The 23,054-nt window shown below is 32.0% G+C and overlaps 5 protein-coding genes across 7 annotated transcripts; 3 read left to right on the top strand and 2 right to left on the bottom strand.

Moving 5' to 3' along the window:
* Positions 1-1,861: 1,861 nt before the first annotated feature.
* Positions 1,862-14,411, bottom strand: LOC8274339 (nuclear cap-binding protein subunit 1). Of its 2 annotated transcripts, none has more exons than XM_048372842.1 (19): positions 14,038-14,411; positions 13,805-13,864; positions 13,447-13,503; positions 12,315-12,386; positions 11,496-11,558; positions 10,858-11,034; positions 9,982-10,113; positions 9,694-9,760; positions 8,192-8,391; positions 7,667-7,737; positions 6,930-7,014; positions 6,088-6,156; positions 5,832-5,950; positions 5,622-5,760; positions 4,549-5,049; positions 3,716-4,015; positions 2,834-3,012; positions 2,504-2,618; positions 1,862-2,185 (listed from the first exon to the last, which is right to left on the bottom strand). In XM_048372842.1, exons 1-19 carry the CDS (start codon positions 14,119-14,121, stop codon positions 2,075-2,077), a joined length of 2,601 nt encoding a protein of 866 aa, XP_048228799.1. In that variant the 5' UTR covers positions 14,122-14,411; the 3' UTR covers positions 1,862-2,074. The 2 variants fall into 2 exon arrangements, with proteins under 2 accessions (XP_048228799.1, XP_015571307.1); XM_015715821.3 differs by having other exon boundaries at positions 2,504-2,615; positions 14,038-14,406.
* A 716-nt stretch (positions 14,412-15,127) lies between these two features.
* Positions 15,128-15,755, top strand: LOC8274340. The gene is made up of 2 exons (XM_002513495.4): positions 15,128-15,526; positions 15,620-15,755. Exons 1-2 carry the CDS (start codon positions 15,205-15,207, stop codon positions 15,643-15,645), a joined length of 348 nt encoding a protein of 115 aa, XP_002513541.1. The 5' UTR covers positions 15,128-15,204; the 3' UTR covers positions 15,646-15,755.
* A 768-nt stretch (positions 15,756-16,523) lies between these two features.
* On the top strand, positions 16,524-17,235 carry LOC8274341. The gene is made up of 2 exons (XM_015715709.2): positions 16,524-16,904; positions 16,998-17,235. The coding sequence occupies exons 1-2, from the start codon at positions 16,580-16,582 to the stop codon at positions 17,021-17,023; spliced, it is 351 nt and encodes a 116-aa protein (XP_015571195.1). The 5' UTR covers positions 16,524-16,579; the 3' UTR covers positions 17,024-17,235.
* Positions 17,236-18,040: 805 nt separating this feature from the next.
* On the top strand, positions 18,041-18,666 carry LOC8274342 (protein LIM3). Its single transcript, XM_002513497.4, has 2 exons — positions 18,041-18,448; positions 18,534-18,666. Exons 1-2 carry the CDS (start codon positions 18,130-18,132, stop codon positions 18,551-18,553), a joined length of 339 nt encoding a protein of 112 aa, XP_002513543.1. The 5' UTR covers positions 18,041-18,129; the 3' UTR covers positions 18,554-18,666.
* A 44-nt stretch (positions 18,667-18,710) lies between these two features.
* Positions 18,711-19,964, bottom strand: LOC8274343 (BURP domain protein RD22). Of its 2 annotated transcripts, none has more exons than XM_048372516.1 (2): positions 19,714-19,964; positions 18,711-19,518 (listed from the first exon to the last, which is right to left on the bottom strand). In XM_048372516.1, exons 1-2 carry the CDS (start codon positions 19,850-19,852, stop codon positions 18,917-18,919), a joined length of 741 nt encoding a protein of 246 aa, XP_048228473.1. In that variant the 5' UTR covers positions 19,853-19,964; the 3' UTR covers positions 18,711-18,916. The 2 variants fall into 2 exon arrangements, with proteins under 2 accessions (XP_048228473.1, XP_025012113.1); XM_025156345.2 differs by having other exon boundaries at positions 18,711-19,515; positions 19,714-19,962.
* Positions 19,965-23,054: the final 3,090 nt, after the last annotated feature.

Raw genomic sequence — 23,054 nt, 5'->3', positions numbered from 1 at the left:
TCTTGAAAATATTTACGATTTTACAAATTATCTAACAAAATGTGTAAGTTAATAAAATAGGAAACTAGAATTCAAATCGAACTTGAATCAATAGTAGGGAGTTGCTTCAGAGCGTGATGTCAACAACAAAGGTCGAAGAATGTGACAACTATTCAAAGGCACAAACTTTTCTCTCCTCTCCGTAAAACTTTAAGAGAAAAGTACACAGAGATATACACTCTCGATGTCGGATGCTTTCACTTAAAACACTGTAAATTATTTGTGATAAAAAATACCTATAACTTAGTTTTTTTTTATATTTTTATCATCTTCTAAATTAAAATTCTTAAATTTTTATAATTTAATATTTATGTAATATTTATTTTTAATAATAAAATTATTTTATAGGTGATTTACCACCAAATCAATTATCATAATACTCCTAAAAATATTATAATTTTATTTTAAGAATTATTACTTTTATTCTTAATAAGATTAAAAAATATATTACTTTTAATATAAATTTAATGTAGTTAGTTATATTCTAAATCACTTAATAAGTAATTTTATTAAAAATAAGTGTTAAATTAATATTAAATTATAGAAATTTAAAGATATAAATTTGTAAGCTAGCAAAAATGTAAAAATACTAAATCACATGATATTTCTTTGTCATGAAAAAAACCAAAATCCCTTAAATACAAAAGCACTAAAGTAGATTGCACTTTTTTACTTTTTTCAAACCTAAAATACTCTCCCTTTTTATTCTTTTGCTTTATTAAAAAACGATTATTATTTCCTTAATATTTAATTTATTCATATGTTTTGTACATATTATTTTTGAAAAATATTATTTGAAGAAACGTCTTTTATAAAAGCAATTTAGTACACGTTTGGTTCAAGATTGAAAATAAAAATAAGAATAGAAATAAAAAAATGAATAAAATTATCTTGTTTTATATATTGTTTGGTTGAGTATGGAATGAAAATTAAATTTATTTATCGTTAACATTAATAATAATATTTAATTGTAGTTAAAAAATAATAATATTTATATAAATAAATACATAAAAATAATATTTATGTAGATACTAAATATTTTGGCATTTGTGAGAACTTTTTGAATCAAGTAATAAAACATTATTTCACTTGTTTGATGCTGGTGGGAATGAATTTTTCATTTATGAAAAAAAAAAAGAAGGAAAAATCGGCAATTGCTATTGATTGAGCAATTCCATTCCAATTTCAAAAATTATATATCAATTTTATCATATCTTTTATAAACCAAACAAACCCTTATTTTTTGTTTCCATTTTTGTGAATCAAACGACTACTTGTCCCTAAAATTCACAAGAAAAATTATCTTTTAGTGTTTGACATAACCTAAAATGTATTTTTCTTTTCTATCAAAATGGCAGTCAATATATAAACTTTAAAAATCCTATTTTAATTTTTAATTAATTATAAAAAATACAACAAAATAGTAAAGTTTAAAAGCTTTTTTGATATCGGTCAATTTCCGTCGCTGGCCACCAAAAATTACCAGAGGTGATTGTCAGTTGACATATTAAATAACACATAATTTGCTAGTTTTTGTTTTAATGTTTTAAAAGTCCGATAAGTAACTTCCCCTTTCGAAATGGGAAATTATTTCCCTAAAAATGACTAAATCCTCCCTTTCACCTAAGAAATGCTCCTATTCAACTTTTTTTCCAAAATATATTTCTGCAAAACAAACAGATCCTTAACTAATACTTTTTCCCTATTCACAAACAATCTTTCTTTAGATATTTCACCTGTAATGATTTTTTACCTCTATAAATGTATATGATAGAAAGTTAATTCTATCATAAAAAGTAAAGTACAAATGATTCCAAAAGACTTCGTTAGCAACTGAATTCTATTGAAGAACCATAGTTTATACATGAATGAAAAAGCTTTTTAGAGAAAAGGAAGAAAGTTAGAAGCTCATCCTAAAGATTAATATGCTATTCCTTGCTTTCTTTGTCCATACATACATATTGACAAAAATTTTGAGTATTAAAGAGAGATGTTCGATGTAACATGAAAAGGTTACAAAGTAAATTTAGGTCCATTACGCGTCAATGATTGGCCGCCGCAAACCAGAGTAAACTGCTTTCAAGAACAGAGGATGTGCATTTTCAGTGAATACCTCTGCATCTAACTTCTCGATGTGAGACCATATCTGTTACGACACAACACATTAATGAATGTTTGGAAACACTAATCTCCATCATGCAATGCAGGCAGGTAGAACAGAATAAGACTATGCAATCCCCAGCATTTCAGATAGGGTTCTAAGGCCAGAATAAGTGTAAACAAGTAAGCTATAGAAACTCTAATTATATGAGGTCCACTTCGGAAAAGTTTAATAGACTTTGATTAATATCAGTTAAGCAGGCACGCCCTGGGAAAGCGATTGCCACTTAGTGCACACGTTGTGTATGATGACATTTACTCATTGCCACTTCGTGCACACGTTGTGTGATATGATGGTATTTACCTCGGAGGCATACTGCCTTGAAAAGGCCTTCACATAGCCAAGAGTTGACAAACACCACTGCTCCTTTTCACCTATATTATAGACATAGCTCGACTTCTCACCATTGGATTGACTGCTAGAGCTCAGGAGCAACATGGTTAATGCACAACTAAATTGGATAGCATAAAATAAAAATTTCAATGGCAGCAAAAGAAAAGCAAACACACACAAACTAAGAAGCAAACGAGAGCAAAACAAAAACAAATAAGGAAAGAGAAAAGAATAAAACAAGGCAAGACAGAAAAAAGAAAGAAAGAAGAAGATTGAAAACGGGTGGGAGCAACAGCTAACCTTTTTTTGGGTCTTCCATTCTCATTATCTACATCCATTTCTGATGATTCATCAAGGTCAACAACCATTTCGTCACCATGAATTGATTTTAGTCCCCGTAAGGTTTGAATTTTAGATGCATCAGGCAGGCGTTCAATCAGCACATTTGAGAAGTTCTTGTACAAGGAGGTGAACAATGCCTACACATGACAACCATTGTCAGGACAAGCAAATAACATGCGGAAAATGGGGATTTAAGTCTGCTTTTTATAGTTTCTGCACTTGAGTGTAAGCATGACCTTCGGGCATTGAGGTCTGAAAAACATGAAGACATGCAAAAGAAAAATTATTTCATTCCACGAGCAAGTGAAGCCCAAAGTGAAAACCTTTTTTCTCGGACTAGTATTCTAGAACACCTCAGATACAGGATTTAAGCAACAATTATGGACACATTAACACAAGGCTAGATTAGACAAGTGAAAAAGTAAAACCCAATAGACTATTGACCAATGTGTCAGGTGTATGCCAATTACTATTCATAAAGCAGATAAAAAGAAAAAAGCAAGGTAAGACACAGAGCTCACAGGGCAAACCTAATAAGCAGAACTATTGAGTAACAACAGCACAGATGCCCCTTTAATGTGCCAATTGGAAAAATAAAGGCCTCATCACCACAGACCATGCAGCAGAACCATACATTTATATCTATTTATCATGAAGTACTACAGTACTTTCCTACATTGACATTAACCAAATCAAGAAAGATCACATGTTCCCACAAAAATTTCAAACTACAGACCAACTGAGATGACATACATGCTTCATTATCTTCATAAGATCAAATATCATGATATCCAAGCACCTAATTAACACTTAAAGCAAGAGAAAATGTATGCCAATTACCTCATTTTCATCAAGGGCTCGAGCAAGAAGGGCCTCCTTAGCCTCCAAAGAGTCACGCGCAGAGACCTCCTCTTCTTTTGTTTTTTCAGCATTTGATGTTAAGCGCTTCATCCTTGCAGGGTTCTCACCAAGAACAGGTTCACCATCAACCAGAGTAAGCTTTGATTCAGCAGCGTCTAACTCAGCTTTTGCCTTGGCTGCTGCTTCTTCTGCTGATACTACACTATTCTTAAGAGATGATATCTCTTTCCTTAAATCACATATGCGATTGTAAGTCTTACTGATAGCATTTCTAAGAACCTGCAAACGAAACAAAAGGAGGTAGGAAAGTGAAACATGGAAGAAATTTTTTTTAGAAAGTTCAAACAGATTAATATTTAAATTCCATAGTAGTTTTGCTAAGGAAAGATAGTACAGAAGCGGGAATAGAAGGTAACAAGACAATTTTCCCGATTTGGGTATGTTGTACAGCCTCTAATAAATTTCACAATTGCATCAACATGTAAGAATTTACAAAGAGCAAAGACAATTTGTGGAAGACTATAGGAACCATAGCAGTTTCAATTTCTGATCTGCTTCGGTAAGAAGCAAGAAAGTACAAAAGCAAGTATTATTCCTACAACAAACATGAATCCACGAATACAATAGAACTGCACAAAATTTTATATTGAGGAGCAAATACACCTGCTTTTAGTTTATTTCCAATTTCTATGTATTGAACTAGTTGTCTGGTAGGCGAAAAGAAAAAAGCCATGCAGTTTCAACGAGCTGATATATTTTCAATTGCAGTTTAGTGCATACATTACAACGCAAAAAGAACTATTGTGAAGTACCTCCCATGGGCGATCAGATGTATGAAATTGATCGATATTAGTTGGACAGAAGACCCATTTTACAATAGCCAAATTAGATAAAAGCCGATAACCCATCATTCTATCAATTGCAATAGCTGTCATTTGACCATTATTCTTCCAATAGGAGCTCACTTCAGCTATCAGCATGAACTGCTTATCATGATCATGACATATTCGTGCTATGACTTGGCCATATCTCTCCAAAACAGTGATCAGATGAGTGAAGCTTTTAGAACCAATTTCAAGAAAAGTTTGCACAACCACAGTAAGGGTAACTTCCCAACCATGATGGGGAAGTACACTTTCTTCTACCCATGAGATTATTTCTCTGGCAGTTTGCCTTCCCTTAACCTTGTTGATGAGCTCCGCGGAAACTGCATGTTGTTCAGTTCTTTCTTTGCCATCTTCCGTACTGTACTTGAAGTTTGGAACACCCTTTGGCGGAAGTAACTCCTCTAAAGCAGGTGCATTCTCAATGCTCTACATTGACAGATAAAGCAAGAAATGTGTCAACAGGTAAAAGGCTAACAGCCACCTGAGCCATAAGTTTCAAGGACAAAAGAGTTTGTTGGCCGATTCTGTGTACTTTATACAATTACAACTCAGAGATCAGTTATTGAACATTTCAAATATCATTAATGCGGCATGAAGTTTCACAAAGAAAACAAAGGAAATACAATCAGTAAGCTAATATGAAGAAAGAATAAAAGTATGAATGCTTATTAAACCAAAAGAAATGAGACTAAAAACCAAGTGCAGCCTATAAGAGGGGAATAAAACACGTGGGCATAGATTTGTGGGAAGGAAATGTACACAAGCAGAAGTGAAAGTGGTGATGCAAGCCCTAAGAAAGCAAATAGTCAAGGAAAATGGTGGAGAAAGAATAAATGAGAAAGCAGTGAAGGAGATGGCGAAAAAGACATTGTTGATGGTGAATTTGACATTTCAGAAACATAGGGCATATAAGAACTATTAACAGGGCAAAATTCTAGATGAATGCCTCTCTCAAAACTTCCTGTAAAGATAGTAACAGCTAAAGCATCATTTATTACCTGCTTAACTTTGTCCCAGTATGACAAACGAATCTCTCTCTCCAAAACCTCTTGAACAAATACACGCTGTGGAGCCCACTTAGGAAGGTCTAAGACATAAGCCCATTCTTCCCATGGCCAAATAAACTGAAAGTTTGACCTGCAATGACATGAAGCCATTGTAAAACATCATATACACTATGATAAATCACATAGACTAAGAAGACTTACAGATGGTGTGAAAACCAAAGAATGAGCCGCGTGCGACACTCCATATCTAAATCAGCTATTTTCTCAAAAAGTGCCCGAACCGCACCAGCTACAACTGCAGGAAAAGCCCCAGGAAGAGCCTAGAAATCATCTCATCATCAGAAAATTTTCTTTATACAAAAAAAACTAAACTGATTAGGATAGAATCTTACTTAACAGACTAAAGCTGTAAGTTCAAGGAGAAATGAGTTAAAAATAATTAAACTAAAAGTATTACCTTACAAAGATCCATAATAACCAATGTATAATATGTTGGCTTGAACGGGGGTTGAGGTAACAAAAGCAACTGCAAGAGCAATGTAAATGCCATGAGATATTGCAAGTTAAATCAGCTCAAACAAAAAACTTCTTAAGCTGTGTTTATAACCATAGGCATAAAAGATGAAATAGTATAGAGGTACACGATAAGTTCAAGACTTTTGCTGGCCATGGGTACTGTATGCACAATAACAATACACCTAAAGGAAGATTAGACTTAAAAATATGTTATTTTTAACCTTATTTCCAGATGTTAGAATTTAATATAATTACATAACTACAATTGTCCAGGTTTGGTGAAGGCCATAATATTCCATGGTCACTATCAACTAATCATCTCGCTCTTTCCGGCCTCTAATTCTCTCTCAAAATAAAGAGCATACTGTAAAGTTACACATATTCTAAATGGATGAATTCATTTCCAATTGGACAAATTCTAAATGCAAGGCTCTATTCTTAAAACGTTATATAAGCTAGTTTTTCTGAGTTCCAAATGGTCTTAGATACCAAAGAATCATGATCACTTCCACTAAACTGTAATACCTTGGGATGCAGTAAATATTTAACCGAGGAGTTGAGAAAAGAGATGAAAACATAAAATGGTGAAAATAGCAATGACATGACATTAAAACCTATTCAAGATTGTTTGGAGGTAATTAAATTCGTAGCTTACAAAAACCACCAAGATGCAGCAGAATGATTTAAAACAGGAAACAAGAGCCGCATCACGAGATTAAAAAAAACTTCAAACTTTTGAAAGTTTATGGTAAAAACCAAAGTCAATTGGCAGCTAGATTTTACCTGAGAGAAAATGGTTTCTGCCATCAGATACTCGTAGCGGAAGGTCACAGGCAGGCCAGCCATGTATGAAGCACATTCCTTTCGACTAGCTTTGCATGAACCAAGAAAGAGAAAAGAACTTAGAGCAAAAACAGAAAATGGAACAAAAACAACTAGAGAATAAGAATAAATTTTGGGGTTGACAGCCATGAGCTAAGAACAGAAACTGGAAAAAGTAGCAAAACAAACAGGATAATAACATCAAGTTAAGGCAGTTTACACAAATCAAAATTAGACAAGTATCTTTAGCATGAGCAAAGTTTACAGGTTAGCAGAAATTAAACAAAGTGAAATGCACTAAATATTATGCCCTTTCAAGTTTAAACAAATACTTCTTGTGTTCTCAATCTGGTATTGAATAGCAACACCCGAGGAGTCTCACAAACAATAAAAGAAAAAGGGGGACAGAAAGAAATCCATCAATTACATATTGAGCTAAAAGATTGTCTACCAGAAATATATAAAGCACATATAAAGTTGTATCATTGAAATAGCAGTTCAGGTGACACTAATCCTGCACAACCCCAAAGAAATTCCCTCACTATGTGCCAATCATCCATCACATTTTATTATGTAGATGTTCTTCATCAATGCATTTCATTGAGAGAACAATTCTTTCTTAATTCTAATTTTAGTGAAACAGATAAAAACACAATAATAAATAATGCACTGATGACGGGTGTTGCTGCTATACAAACCAGCCATTGAGGAACAAAAGCACATCCAATAAATACTCCTCCACAATGAAGCGATCTATAGGTTGCATATCCTGTTTACATAAAGGAAGAGTGAATATGTGCAAATGCAGATCAGAAGAACAAAAAAGATTCAGAGGACCTACAGCAGCATTAAAAAGCAGTGTGAGATGGTAAAAAGTGGAGCTATGGAGCTGGAAATAATTAATTAGAAAAGAATAACATATTTCAAATAAAATATTGTAAAATTTATACTCTGAGTGCTTGATATATTCTGACAGTCACAATTTTTATGTTATTCTGAAAGAAATCCTTGTCATTTGGCCATTGGATCCTTTATTATAATGATGGCAGAGTACAAAAATTTATAGAAACTTTAAGTTAATTCCACAAAGAAAGAAAGGGGAGTAGAGAATGAAGGATAAGGCTAAAGTATTTTAAAAACAGATAGAATGCAACATTTAAAAACATGAAAAAAGAAAATGTTGACATATGATAAGAGCATCAGTAATGCAAATAGAAAAGTACCTCAGTTTTATTTGCAGGAAATATATTAAGCCTGCGTATCCGCTGGGGATACTTCAACTCCGCATTGTGCTTCTGTTTCCCATGAGCTACTCCAGATAGCTGTGGAAGTGGCTCAGGTTGCTCAGGAGCATTGATGGGCGCAAACTCATGAGACTTTCCAGCAACCAGCTGAGCTTCAAATGAGAGATGAGGTCTCGGAACTAGCAGGGAAAAACATGGCACATGGATGAAATAATGAATAATAAATTAAGGAAAAATAATCATCACAACACATACTAAACACAAAAAGAATAAATCTAAAAAGTATAAAAAACTTTTTGGTCTAGAACAATAACAATAAAAAGAATATTTACAAAACTTCACTCTCATTGTAGTAAACCATCAATTAACAATCTAAAAAGATGCATCCATTAGCCATCTTCATAGATAAAGCTTCCACCGACACAACTAACACTCTTCAGTGATGAGCAAGAAAGGGAGGAAGGATATGTGCATTCGCATGTATGATATCCTTTGAAGCAAGGTTCAAACTCGTAATTAAACTTAGACAGGTGATTAGGACATTCCACATTACATTTGCTTTCAAGTAAGGTCAAAACAAATATTTTATAACATAAGAGGGTGTCCTAGGATATAAGAGATCGTAATGAGCTCCAAGAATAGTTAAGATTCAACAACCTTCCCTTTGAAGATAATAGTTTTGCTTTTGCAGATCTAGGTGGTACACCCATAAAATTGTACCAAGGCTGCACTTAATTTACCATATAGAAAGAAAAGGGAGGAGAACAAATAAACAAAAAGGAGACAAACCATAACGCAGTAGGCATCCCACAGTTATGTGTCGGTCCGAATTGTTAGTACTGAATATCATTGGGGTTCAGACAATGCTATCCATTGCATTGGACAGCAAATTGGCAAATACTAAAAACCACTACATTTTATTTCTATTGAAATCTATAAGGGCCATTTTATAGGGTGATGTGAAGTAATAAAACTTTTTTCTTTTTTTGAGTTTTCAGTTAATCATGTTTATGATTGAGATTAAGGATAAAAATAGATAAAAGGCGCACAAAATAAAAACTTAGGGTTTATTTATTTGTAGAGAACTTTTCTATTTTTCATTTTCTAGTTTTTAAGGAACGAAAACTTTTAATTTTCATAGAAAATTTATAAAATTTGTAAAACATGTTTACTTTATAGAAAACTTTTTATTTTCTATTTAGGTAATATTTTAAGTATAAAGGATAGACTTGGAATAAATAAAGTGAAAACTCCTTGTTTTCATTTGAAAACAAGTGACTTTTTATACAAAGAAAAACATAGAAAACATGTTTAACTTGTCTTCAAAAGTTTTTCAAAGTTTAGATATAATTTTGAAAACATAAAAAACTATTTTCTATTTTCATTTTAGAAAAATACCACAAGTAAATACAAAGTTCTATTTTCTGTTTTGGTGTAGTGCAGTGTGGTGTGGGGGTGGAGGAAGGAGCTAAAATAGTTACCACTGTCAAGTTTCCATCCATTGCTAGAAAGAACCTGTATCCTATCCCATAAATCTTCCAAGAAATCCTGAAAAGGACAACCATGGAGAATGTTAAGAAAGGAATAAAGGAATACAAATCTAGCTTAAAGCATAAAAGAGACTGTTGCATAAGAAATGTTATATAACATAAGAACAAATTAATATGGCAATAAAGCAGTTAAATCCTTTGAAATTCACATTTGCTTTCTGAATGTAGGGCACAAATTAAAATCCCAAAAAAACATATAAAACTAAATTGACATGGTACCTTTTCTGTAAAGCCTTTTCCGGATTCATCATCATCCTCAAAAAAAGACAGGCCAGTGTCTGAATTATGTCTTCTAATGCTCAAGTAGGCTTCAGTTCCAACCATGACTCTTTCAATCTCCTCAGGCACTTGCTACATGTAGATACCATATACGCCCAGTTAGCAAGGACCGACAAAAGAGAGAAGATTAATAATTAAAATGCAACAGAAAAACATCTAGAAACAGGAACATGAATTTATGAGTAAATTCAAAACTTAAGCAGTCTCACAACAAGGCAAAGGAAGAACACAATTCAGCTCTTATGCACCCTGAAAGACAGGTATGAGCTCAAAATATAATGCCAGAGGCCTCTCAAGGAGACCACACAAATTTCCCACAAAATTAACTTTTGCATTCTAATTAATTCTAAGAAGTCAAGAGTACAAATTTATCATTTCATTCAGATGCATATCCACTTAAGATAATGATTTTTTTATCATCACATTCGCAGAATAAATCTGCAGAGAAGAGTCTTAGGTCCTAGAAGCATGGGATACAAGCTGCGATCCAAGCAATTGTTGGATTTGTAAGAGTTCACAAGGCCTGCAATCATCATAATTAGTCTTATGATACCCCCAAAATTCCTTTTCCAATAATTTCTATCATTTTCTTTTAGATAAAATAAATGTGAAACAAATATACAAGTGCCTAATCCTCAGAAGAATCTACTTCAGAATAATGCCCATTATAGATAAAACTAAAAATAAATAAAAGAAAAACTTTCTTAAAGAAAAAAATGTCTTGTGGTGCAAGAGATGTCTAAATTAACTAATTAGAAATGATTTACCCAGAAATTCATCAAAAACAAATTCATTTAGCACCGAGAGAACAATTACCTCAATAAGTTCTGATCCACCCCATGGAAGACAGGATAAAATGCAAGTTACATAAAAATCTCCACGTGCTTGCCAAGAGGGGTTGCCTTTCTCCTCATCCACTGTTGTGGCAGCAGATGATAACAAGGTTTCAAAGACAACTACCAGAGAAGCTGGTTGGAGAACTTTACTGCACATCTACAAACAAAAAAGAAAAGATGACATATTACAAAAATCACTATCAACAACAGAATACAATTTTTGGCCTGAAGTAATAGACTCCTGTTAAAGATCCAGCAGACAAAAAATTGGAAATGCTGAGTAAAATATTTGCAAAAGCATCACCTTTTACTAGTAAAAAGTTAGATAACAACATGTTTAATTTACCAGACTAGGATAAGTCAGTAAAATAAGCAGTTGTTCTACATCTAAACACTTGAAATTAAGGACAGAAATAAAATGAATTAAAAATATCCATTCCATCCAATTTCTTTTATATCCCAAGTATTCCTATTAAAAAGAAAGAAAAGGAGAAGATTCTCCAAAAGCTTGTTTGAAAATAAAGTATTAAATTCTCCATTAACACTCTTCTTTTTCCTAAACCTGTAATCAATATATTAATCCCAAATGACCCAATAACAATTACAGCACCCACGCACCATTGCAGTCATAAAGCGCAGCAAAATACGAATCCTATCGCAATTTCCAGAATCCAAGGAATCCTGAAAGTCAGCATGTAGTGCATCAGTAAAACAGTGAATGAGACAGTCAACTAAGAATAAGAAATTATCTGTTATAGCAATTATACTAGTAAGATACCTATTGATAATGACATATATCAATAAGAATTTATATTGAATCAGCACAATTACAATCCTAAAACTGGCTTGATTAAAACTCAAACAAACTATAATCATTCTCATTCCTTATGTTTCGGCAAATAATTTTCTTTAGTCAATGATACTTAACACAAGAAAGAGTTTTTGAATTTGCTCAAGTGAATATCAGGTAAAAAAATCGTAGTTCAAAGACAGACATAGAAACAAAATATTGTATAATAACTATTACAGTAAGAAAAATGAACTTGCATGAAACAATTACTGCATCTTTGTTTGCAAGCTACTAGGCAACAGAAATACTATAATAGTAGAATGGAGCCAATACAAAGTTCAATTAGATCATTCTTTCCAAATTATGAGTCCAGCAGAGCCCCATGGAGGCCAGTGCCAGGTCATTCTGGCAAAAAAACACAATTAAAAATTGCCAAAATAGTAGCAAGAATAAATATTTGAATGTATGACAGACATGTAAGACGAACCATACATGTAACATCAAGCTATAGAATATTTACATGTTAGATTTTAATACTTCATTTGTTTCTCAGGTTCACACATGTAATATTTAGCAAGACTGCAAGCAGAAAAGCAACGAGTATCGGAACCTCACTGATGCAACCAATTCAGGCTGAGAGTACTCACCTGGAGATTAGTTTGAGTATTCTCCAATATTTTCCTAACAAAATCCTCATTTTCCAAGTTCAATAAGCCAACCTGAGAAGAAGAGACAAAGAAATAGAGAGCAAAAGAAATAAGCTGGTAATATCTACGAAAAAAATATACCTTGAGAAAAGTCCCAGTGAAAGCAGGCAGCTTACTAAACAATGCACAAAACAGCAAGTATTAAAAGGAGCAAACATCCAACAGACCAAATTTGATAGTTTCCTTTATATGTAGAATGACAAAGAAATGCCTAGCTGGTAAAGAAAAGAATTATCTTCAAGACAAGGCAGATCAACAAGAAAAATATTAAATATCTTGGAAATTCTTTTGACATCTATTGAGGAGTGATAATAGTGATGCTTCCTTCTGGTTATTGACTTTCATGCTCCATCCGTATTAAAACATACAAATGGAGGAAACCACTAATAAATTGTTCAGAAAAAAAAAATACATAGTGGCAATATCTAACGCAGTACATGAACTAGTTACTTTTCTTTTTTGGTGGTTTGTGCCCCGTATACTTTTAGGCATTATCATCATCTTTAAACTTTTCAATCCTAAATCAGTAAGAAACATTCATGTCACTAAAGCTTAAGCAGCACTAGCATACTCTTAAATTTTTCAGAAATGATCGACTTCCAGGCAAAAAGATAACCCAGTATAATTTCATGGAATTTCCAACCAGTATTTTCCAACTCTGCAGTCCTTGCTTGGTTGCTTAAATTTGCACTCTTTACTTTCCAGGCAATAATATTTATCTATTCTCTTAAAGTAATTCACCATGAGAGTTTTAGATCCATGCCTGCAGTTCCAGTTATAGCACTAGCTAAAGAGTCCATCTCATCGAAAAGAAATACCGAAACTCATAACAGTTAAACATATAAATACACATTGAAGATCCAAATATAACAGATTCCATTGCATATGTAAAGGAAACCAAGGGTTGACTAATAACATTATTTCCTTCTAAACAAAGCTAGATATTCATGTGTACTTGCATGAGTGTTCCCATACACACACATTATTTTGCATGAATTAGTAGGTGAGGTGATAAAAGAAGAATCATCAGCGTGTAGATGAAAAGAGACCATCTAGAAGTAAAAGCAAATACCAATGTCCCATAAAAAGGAATCTTGTGAGGCAATTGTTCAGCACACTGGAGAAGGAACTGTCAGCAAAAGAAATAAAGTAAATAAGATATCAAGTGAATAACAGTAAAATCATCCTGCATCAAAGAAAATAGTGTTAAGCATTAAACAACATTTTCTTCAATCAGAGTTCAACAGAAAAACACTAAAAAATTAAAACAATAACAGTACGATAACAATCTTAAAACATTACGCTTTCATAATTTCATTCTGTGAATGCCATTAAAACTTGCACAGATACATGTTATATTAACAAACATAAACTGGTACTTAAACATGACAATTCATGAAAATAGGTTAAGTAAAAGGAGTAAGCTTTACAGGTAAAATTTCGCTTGTAGAGTGCTCCAACTCTCTCCTAATAACACCAAAACACGTTTCCTGCAAAATCCAATAACCAAAATCAACACTGACAAACGCTCATAACACAAAGCTCATTAGAAGCCAAAAGGGTCCCTAAATAGAGACGCAGAGCATAATTTAAAAAATCTGCGTAGGCTAGGGTTTTGCAAATGCGAGTATAGGAAATGAGAGAGAGAAAGTGGGATACAGACAACGTGTTCTTTGTGGTCGGAACTGGTGCCGTACTCCGGGCAATTGTCACCTATTCGAAGAAGAAGACTTCTCCAGCTGCTCATTTCTACTAGTAATAAGTTTTTCTCCAGGTCAAACAGAGCATCGCAGTAGAAGAATGGAGTGGAGGGAATTGTTAGGGTTTAATGGCCTTGTAACAGAAAGTCGAGAGAAAGTTAGATTAGAACCTTAAATGACCCGGACCCGGTCCATTTCAAGGTTACAAACCGCATTACCCATTTTGTTTCTACTTAAATTTGCCAATTACATAAAACTCCTCGGTTTTTTTTTTTTTTTTACTTTAATTATTTACTTGAACAGCTCTGAGACCCGCTGAAACTTTTCAACATCCGCCATTTCTTTCTGTTCTTTTAACAGCAAATGTAATTGCAGAACCTCCGCTGTTTGAGAATTAATAAGTCCAGTCCCTGAAATTTGATATCAATTACATACTTAGTTATATCATGGTCTTATCTTAATCTTAAATGGTATTATCTAATATTTTATTTAAAATTTTTATTTTTTATGGAAAAGATTAAAAAAAAAAATGTTTCCTAAAAATATTAAATATAATGGCATTCTCTTTCCTAACCTTTTAGATTTAGAACACTTAAGTCCTTTAAAATTATATAATTTAAAAAATATATTAGAATGATTAGAAGTATTAAAGACATGAGTAATAATAATAATAATAATATAAAAGTATTAAAGACAAATCCTAAAAAATAAAGTTATTAGAGACTAAAATATATAATGAGATAAACTCTGAGTACCATATCAATATGCAACACTTTTTCTGCATCCATTCTACTGTTGCTGATATCAATAGAATCCATTATTAAATGACAAAACCATTTTCATATAGGAATTAGGCATATAAAAGTCATGATCACAAAATCTCCAAGGATATTTTTACTAAAAGAAAATCTTCTCCTCCATATCTTAACTTTAAACCTATTTGTCACTTTGCAATAAATCACTCACCTTGAACTCAGATTTGCCTAAAAAGGTGATCCAAATAAAACTAATGATATTTCCTAAATTACCCATTTCCACTGTCTATAAATGCAAGACCATGGCCATTAGCTCAAAACAAGCAATCCACTGAAAGAAACACAGAAACTGAGTTGCAAGTTGTGACGGAAGAAATGGCAAATACTAATAAGACTCATTTCCTTATTATCGCAATGCTGGTTGTGGTTGGCATTGAAATCTGTAGCAATAATAGAGTAGTAGGTCAATGCGAAAGCAAGATTCCTAACCTTCAAGCTCAATGTTCTAAATTTGTCCAGAAACCAGGGCCTAAAATTCATCCATCTGAAGCATGCTGTAAGGCGGTGAAAAGCGTTGATATGCTATGCATCTGCAAGCATATTACAAAAGAAGTTGAAAATATAATAAGCACGGAGAAGGTGGTCTATGTTGCAAGGACATGTGGTCTTACTCTCAAACCCGGAACCAAATGTGGAAGTAAGTATCTTAGTTGCATACCCTTCAATCAGATTTGTCAATGACAGTTTCAGAATAAACTCCTTCTAACACTCGTCCTTGTATTTGTTTCAGGTTACACTGTTCCACCTTCTCCATAAGTGTCGCAAGTTAATATATTATAGATGGGAAGGATTGTAATGTGTTTGCTGTGAAAATAGAAGTAATCCTTATAATAAGAATAATAAAAGTGTTTTTCATGATCGTCTCAGAAGCTTTCTCGTACTCTCGTTTTGCAGTCTGGAGTATAATGTTTTATACATCTCTAATAATTGTTTTTTTTTTTATCTTGAGGATAAAATATGAATCATTATTAATAATAATCTATAAATAAATTTTAAAATAAAGAGTAAAAACAATTAAAAATTTCATAAAGAAACCAACCGACTGCCATAAGAAATTTTGAAAAGGATAATTAATAGTTCTTGCTAATACAGGGGGAAAAAAAAGGATATATTATTTATTAAACTGTTGGCTGGTAATTTTGAAAACCAACAGCCACCATCCACTGCCACTAAGATTTATATTTTTTATATAATCCTTTCTCATAATATATAATATATAAACTTTTATATCTAAGGCTTTCTTTTTCTTTTTTCTTTTATAAAAATTAATTATTCAATTAGGTGCCAATTATATATTTGTAATTGATTATCAGCGTTGCAAATAAATAAGAGTACATAATTTGTTTTTCACAGAACCAATGAATGCGAGCGGCAAAAAACAGTCACCCCGGTTGATACCCCCATAATCCATTATCCATAAATGCAGGCCATGCTCATATAGTAAAAGTTCAGTTACAAATCCTTCACATACTTGGCAAACAAAATCTGTCAGGATTTTTAACCAAAAGTATCCTGTTACTTTAGATTCTAAATTAATTATCATTTGTCGTTTTGCATTAAGGAAAGTACATAATCTTAATTACGCCTTAGAATTACCTGCCTCACTCTCTATTTAATGCAAGCCATTACCATAACCTCAGAACATCCAGATCACTAGTCAAACAACAAAGATATTAATTGTGAGAGAGCAATGAGAAAGACCAACGTTCATTTTGTTATCATGGCAATGCTGGTCATGGTTGGAACCCAAGTTTTGAGTGATAAGAAGGTTTCAGCCCAATGCGAGGGCAAGGTTCCTCTTCCTCAGCTTATATCAAAATGTTACAAATTTGTTGAGAAACCAGGGCCCAAAGTCCCTCCATCTCAAGGATGCTGTCAAGTTGTGAAAAAGGCCGACATTCCCTGCGCATGCAAGCTTGTTACATCAGAAATCGAAAAAATCGTTAGCATGGAGAAGGTGGTATATGTTGCTAGGACCTGTGGCGTGGAGGTCAAACCTGGACTCAAATGTGGAAGTAAGTTAACTCACGCTTCATTAGCTTCCCTTAAATTTTGTTCATTTTAAAGGCTCCGTTTGTCTCAGATTTTGAGGATTCACTTATTTTCAGGTTACACTGTGCCACCTTTGGCATAAGAGAGAAAGATTCAACAGAGATCGTTATGGAATTGGAAGCAACAAAGAAGTAATTTTTATAGTAATAATAATAATAATAAAAAAGAGTATGGCGGTATACATTCAACAGGTTTATTATTCTGTCTTGTAGACAGTGTTTCATTCTCTTATTAAATATTGGAGCAGAAGATTAAGTTATTAATTCAATAAGCAGAGTTCTGTTGGTTTTCTAACCCCTTCCAATGATTTTCTCTATGATACAAGTCCACTCATGTCAAAATAAAAAAGAAAACCTTCCCCTCACTTATCATCGCTGGTCACAAGTGAAAAATCAAAAAATATAAGTCTAATTCCTCTCTTCTACTAATGAATTTGTGTGAAGTATTAATGGCAAATGTTATTGCTTGTATTTAAGGAAGAGGCTCTAAGGATGAGCTATTGACGGATTTGATGATCGAATTCTGTTTTAAAGAGGGATCAAAGTTTGTCAAGTGAAATTCGCTATTGGAAAAAAAAAAAAAAAACATATATATTCTCCAAATATTTATCAAGTTTTGAGTACAGGGAGAAACTGAATTGCACCGCATAATTAATTTTAAATCATGATAATATGGATCAGAATTCATCAATCTATGACCCTTCAAATGATTAGCTTAAATGAGGAGTAGGCACTGTCTGACTGAACGGCACAAGTTTGGAGTAAAGTGAGAAACTGAATTTGGACCTTTGAATAAAAATGTTGGACCAACTACTGCTGGGCTTAGTTTGCAAAACATTATTAATAAGTCCAGCGATTTTAAATTTATTTATTTCTGCGTCTGTGAAGCAACAGCTTCAGAAAAATCCAATTCTTTGAGATGTGCAAGCTAAGAGGAACATATTCCTTAATCAATATGAGACACAGCTCACGACAATGTAACAATGGCATGGAGGACGATGTTCACGTGAAGCTGACACGGACGTTGTCGCTCTCTGGCTACATACAGAGTAACGTGAAACTAGAAGAAGTAAATAACACCGCCTAATATTATTCCTAACTCATAATTATATATATAAACATCAGCACTAATTCAGAGTTCCAACAAACATTAACAAAAAGTAAGTTTAGTTACAGAGAGAGAAGAAAGATGGCAATTAGGTTTACTTATTGCTCGGCTTTGGCAGTTTTACTAATTGCCGGAATGTTGATTTCCGGCGAGCTTGTTTCCGCGATTAACTGCGACAATGATCTTATTGGACTTGCATCGAAATGTCAGAAATATGTTGTAAAACAAGGATCGTCGGCTAAACCATCACCAGAATGCTGTAAAGTGGTGAAGAACGTGAACGTGCCATGTGTGTGCTCTCATGTCACCAAACAAATTGAAGATTTAATCAGCATGAAGAAGGTCTTCGATGTTGCAAAATCATGCGGCAAGAAAGTCACTCCTGGAACTAAATGTGGAAGTACGCATCTAATTTACTACTATTTTTTAATGCGAGTTTTCCTTGATTTATGGACGATATAGATAATTCTTTTCCTTTTTTGCAGGTTACACCGTTCCAAACTGATATACAAATTAACACGACACTGGGCATTTGAATATGTATTGTTATGACTTGTGAGTTGTTTGAATGTTTGTTTTATTTTTAATTGAAATAATGAGAACAATCTCTTGCATTTACTTGGGAATTAGCACGAAATTTCTAGTTCAAGAACCAGAGATGATATTAGCAACTGACTTTATACCCATCCTGGCATCCATAGCTTAATTGGGTAACCATACAATGGTATCAGTGTTGAGGAAGTGACAAATGGGAGGTCCTCCTGGCTTAACATTAAGCAAGACAAAAGCCATGTGTTTTGGATATCAATATGATGTATCTAAGTGGCAGACAACTAACGCTTTTGCTTTTGTGGCATCAGAACCCACACTAAAGGAACCGTATAAGCTTTAGTAGCAGATAACGCATGACAATAAAACCAGCATATGCATATACTTCCTTATGGCAGACATTCTGCTTATCTCCCACCATCTTGATTCCCGTCAAAATGCTGTACTCTTGCTTTTTATTGTCTTGATCTATCTCATTAGAAAGTATTATAACGTTTCTTCCAAGTCTAGAAACTCCAAAATCTACTAACGATTCCAAAGATGTCGCGCAGAATTTATCTTCTCCATTAACCTTTGGGGACTCGCACTCTTCCAGTGTTTGTCTCATCAAGTTGGCTTTTGCGGACTTGGTGTTTATAGAAAAGCGGTCTATAATTCCTGGTAATTTATTGCTTGAAAAGGGTATGGAGTTGGCAACTTGGCGAGGCAAAAAACTGACTTTGTCTGGAAATTTGGTGAAAAGAAGGTTCATCCTTTTTACCAGGATGGAGATCCTTGTACAAGAAGAATATAGTTGTTGTGTTGGCAATTTCATCAGATTTATTAGATGCTTTACCATATACAAATTTAGGAGGACTGTAAATTTTTGGTATAGGATCCAGTTCGGAATATCTGGAGAAGTGTTTTTGTTTTCTACATCTGCTTTCAATTGCAAATGATGATTATCAGTAACAGTTCTTAGAATAGAAATCTAATATCGGAAGTCTTCATGCTAAACAAAAGAAATAATTTTAGTTTCCAAAAGATTGTTACACAGAAAAAAAAAAGAAAGAAGGCAAAAATGATAGTAATTAAAGGATGAAACAACGCAGTAGAGTTCATATGAACTAACAATACCTGGTACCAGAAGTTCTTGCAAAGCTTTTGATATAGGAGTGTTTGGTAACACCGATTGCCAATACTCCTCAGCAAGTAGAGAAGCATCACTTCTTGCTACCACAACCTGCCACAACATTGATGAAACTGAAAGCGTCATTAGTTTTACTAAGAACTGTATAACCCTATCACTTAATGCTTATAAAAAGTAAGATGAAGATGGGAAGGAAATGGAACTCTTTTACAGCTATGAGGTTCAGCAGAAATATCTTGATTGGAATCTCTTATTAGCCTCTTAGGTAAATATATTTGATGTAGTAAGTGGTAAGAGAGTTGAAGCGATTAAGTCCGCCTTTTTTTACGTGGAAAACAATAATTGGTGTAACTAGAAAAATTAGATCTCAATAATATTTTTCTCATCAGATTGGAAACTAACTTATTATTTTTCAAAAGAAGAAATATCATTTTTTTTCCCAGATTTGCAAATACTAATAATTAATAATTTTAATTATGGGTAGTCACTTTTTTTCAGTGACCTTCGGCCATAGTGATGAGGCCGATTATTGGATGGTGACCGTAAAATTATCAAATTTGCTTAGTTTTATGTAAAATATTTTATTTATCCCTCGTTATGAATTAAAAATAGAAAGTTTTAAATAACTATAAGTATTTAATTAAATAGTCTATTAATAAAAATGAAATTTATAACTTTTTTTAAATAACTACAAGTATATGATAAATTTTTTTTTACAATGGACTCTATATATTGATAACTTTTACATAATTATAGAGATTTTCAGTCTCAATTTAAACCGGTTATAAATAAAAATAAATTATATAATATAATAAATTATAAATTTTTTAAATTTCATCATAAGTAAATATTCTTAATATATAATAATATTCATATATATTTTTAAAAGAATAAATATATTATACTATTTTAGAGCATTCCCAATTATGCTCTTTATTTTGAAGAGCACATTTTGTTTAATAACTAGAATCTTTACTCATATTTAAATATAAAGAGTATAACCCTTTATTGAGTTTAATAGTCTTTTTATACTTTTATATTTATTTTATTTCATCCAATAAATACTAATATTTTATTTTTTTCCTTTTTAATTGAAAGGAAAAATATTTTTAAATAAATAAGGCTACAAATAATAGATATCAATTAGTAAAATGTACTAGAGCTTGTAGTGCATTAATTACAGTAAGGATAAATAGTGAAATTTAGCTCTCTAATATACATGAGCCAAATACATTCTTTATTTTTTATTTAAAAAATAAAAATATATTTAAATTTTATTTTATTCCATGATTCTTTATAATGAAGAATTAATTTTAGAAATGCTCTTAAAGGCGTTTAAAGTGAAAATGATATGCTCTATGTTTCTTTATTTTAATATATTTAATGTAATTAATTATATAAATATTGAAAAGAAATATCAACATTAATTATAGAAATCTGATATTACATTTAATTATAGAATTGGAAATATAAATTTTTACAAATGTTATTTTACCAATAAAATTATGTATAAAATTAAAAAATTAATATTTAAGTTTTTATTAAATTATAACTTGTTAATAGTCATAAATTTTATGGATGCTCCTAAACGGATTCATTTAGTAAAATGAGAAGTTAAATCACCAAAACACCTTTAATTTTTTTTGGTTCTATTACAAGAAAATATATTACCGCCATACAAGATGCATAGGTTGCCGTCGAAAATTCTGTTAAAATCTCTCTCTTGTTTTCCACTCTAATATCTAACTATAAGCATCAAAATTTCTCTCTTTCTTTTTCATATTAATCTAAGTTTAATTAATAAAAACATCATTAAAAACTAAAGCAAATTAGTTTTAAAAGCTAGATAATAATTCAATTCATTTTATGGGTTGCTAAAAAACTAATATAAGGTTTTTAGGTATTGCCACATAAAACCAAAATCTGTAAAAGTATGTTAATTTCTCTTCCAGTATCTCTTTTTCTTGCATTTGCTTTTTTAATGGATGATTTATGTGTATAACCGACATATAAATCAATCTTTGGAGGAACTATTTGGGTTTAGTGAAGACGACCGTTTAATAGAATGTGGTGATAGAAGTCATGGTAATCTAGATGCAATAAACAATAAAAAATGAGAAGAAGATGAAAGTAATGGCAATGTAAGAGAAGATGCGCGTGTTTTCGATTATGAAAATATAAAATAAAAAATAATTTCGCTGAAGATTCAAATGACTTTATGAACCATGAAGATGTTGATGTAGTTAATGATCTGTTACACCTTTAAAAATAACATAAAATTTCATTTATTTGCTCCTTTTTATTGAGTTTGATGCCATTATTTCTAAAATAAAAAGAGGCTGAAAGAAATTGAGAAAGAGAGAAAGAGAAAGGAAGAAAGAGATGTCGAGAAAGATAAAAAGATTGAAAGAGAATAATAGAGAAAGAGGCAAGGAAGACAAAGATTCACTTTATTAAATGAACGAATATTATAAATCTCATAATAGCATCAACTAAGAAAGAGACTATGACTTTCTTTTCAAATTTCAAATTATATAATAAAATTCTAATCTTAAGTTCAAAATTCATTAAGAGCAGTAAAGATCTTGCATGTGTACTATTTTATATAAATCCATAAAAAATTTTAAAAAATTATATTTTTATCTTTTTGATCCGGATCAATTTGATACTGCCCAAATTTTATATAGTAAAAAATGTATCATTATATGAAAAGGACAAAAGGTACAAAAATGTCCTTGAACTTATTAGAAAAGTTCAATTAAGTTCTAATAATTTTTTTGGCTCAATTAAACACATTAACTTTTATAAAATGTCTAATTTAGTTCTCATCCTAATTTTTGGTTCAATTAAAACCATTAACTTTTAAAAAATGTCTAATTAACCCATAATACTAACAGTGTCCAAAATACCATTAAGTGTAAATGTCTCATTATTTTGAGAATGCGAATAATAACAATTCTAAATATTTTAAAATTATGCCTATATCACATGAGAGAGAGAAATTCACTTTTATTTTTTCACAATTAGTATCTATAAATCATAATTTACAAAGAAAGTAGCCATTTCTTTTCTCATATGAAATGGTAGCAACATTTTCGTCTTTTTTATCACGCTAATTTGTAAGTAGAGTGTGAGTACAAGTTATTGAGTTAGATTATATTCCACCATCTCAAATATATTTTTACTACATAACTATAGAAATGTACACTTCATAAAAAAAGACTAACCCGAAAGAAAATTTTATAAGAGTTATGATGTAAATTAAATAAAAAAGAAAAAGTGATTCCCCATTCATTTAATATAAGCGTGATTTTAGAACGCTGACAGG

The sequence above is a fragment of the Ricinus communis genome, chromosome 4 (genome assembly GCF_019578655.1).
Source record: "Ricinus communis isolate WT05 ecotype wild-type chromosome 4, ASM1957865v1, whole genome shotgun sequence".
Classification (NCBI taxonomy): Eukaryota; Viridiplantae; Streptophyta; class Magnoliopsida; order Malpighiales; family Euphorbiaceae; genus Ricinus; species Ricinus communis.
The sequence above is the reverse complement of the archived record's forward strand: the minus strand, read 5'-3'. Positions and strand labels throughout refer to the sequence as shown.

What these genes read in the sequence shown, in the direction of transcription:
- LOC8274342 (XM_002513497.4), top strand. Translation starts at nt 18,130, where the DNA reads ATGGCAATTAGGTTTACTTATTGCTCGGCTTTGGCAGTTTTACTAATT. An exon ending in TCCTGGAACTAAATGTGGAA is followed by an intron (nt 18,449 to 18,533) that starts GTACGCATCTAA and finishes CCTTTTTTGCAG; the next exon opens with GTTACACCGTTCCAAACTGA.
- LOC8274340 (XM_002513495.4), top strand. Translation starts at nt 15,205, where the DNA reads ATGGCAAATACTAATAAGACTCATTTCCTTATTATCGCAATGCTGGTT. An exon ending in ACCCGGAACCAAATGTGGAA is followed by an intron (nt 15,527 to 15,619) that starts GTAAGTATCTTA and finishes TATTTGTTTCAG; the next exon opens with GTTACACTGTTCCACCTTCT.
- LOC8274339 (XM_048372842.1), bottom strand. Translation starts at nt 14,121, where the DNA reads ATGAGCAGCTGGAGAAGTCTTCTTCTTCGAATAGGTGACAATTGCCCG. An exon ending in TGCGCTTTATGACTGCAATG is followed by an intron (nt 11,035 to 11,495) that starts GTGCGTGGGTGC and finishes TTTTGTTTGTAG; the next exon opens with ATGTGCAGTAAAGTTCTCCA. An exon ending in GAGCCCTTGATGAAAATGAG is followed by an intron (nt 3,013 to 3,715) that starts GTAATTGGCATA and finishes TGTCATGTGTAG; the next exon opens with GCATTGTTCACCTCCTTGTA.
- LOC8274343 (XM_048372516.1), bottom strand. Translation starts at nt 19,852, where the DNA reads ATGACGCTTTCAGTTTCATCAATGTTGTGGCAGGTTGTGGTAGCAAGA. An exon ending in GCAAGAACTTCTGGTACCAG is followed by an intron (nt 19,519 to 19,713) that starts GTATTGTTAGTT and finishes TGCAATTGAAAG; the next exon opens with CAGATGTAGAAAACAAAAAC.
- LOC8274341 (XM_015715709.2), top strand. Translation starts at nt 16,580, where the DNA reads ATGAGAAAGACCAACGTTCATTTTGTTATCATGGCAATGCTGGTCATG. An exon ending in ACCTGGACTCAAATGTGGAA is followed by an intron (nt 16,905 to 16,997) that starts GTAAGTTAACTC and finishes ACTTATTTTCAG; the next exon opens with GTTACACTGTGCCACCTTTG.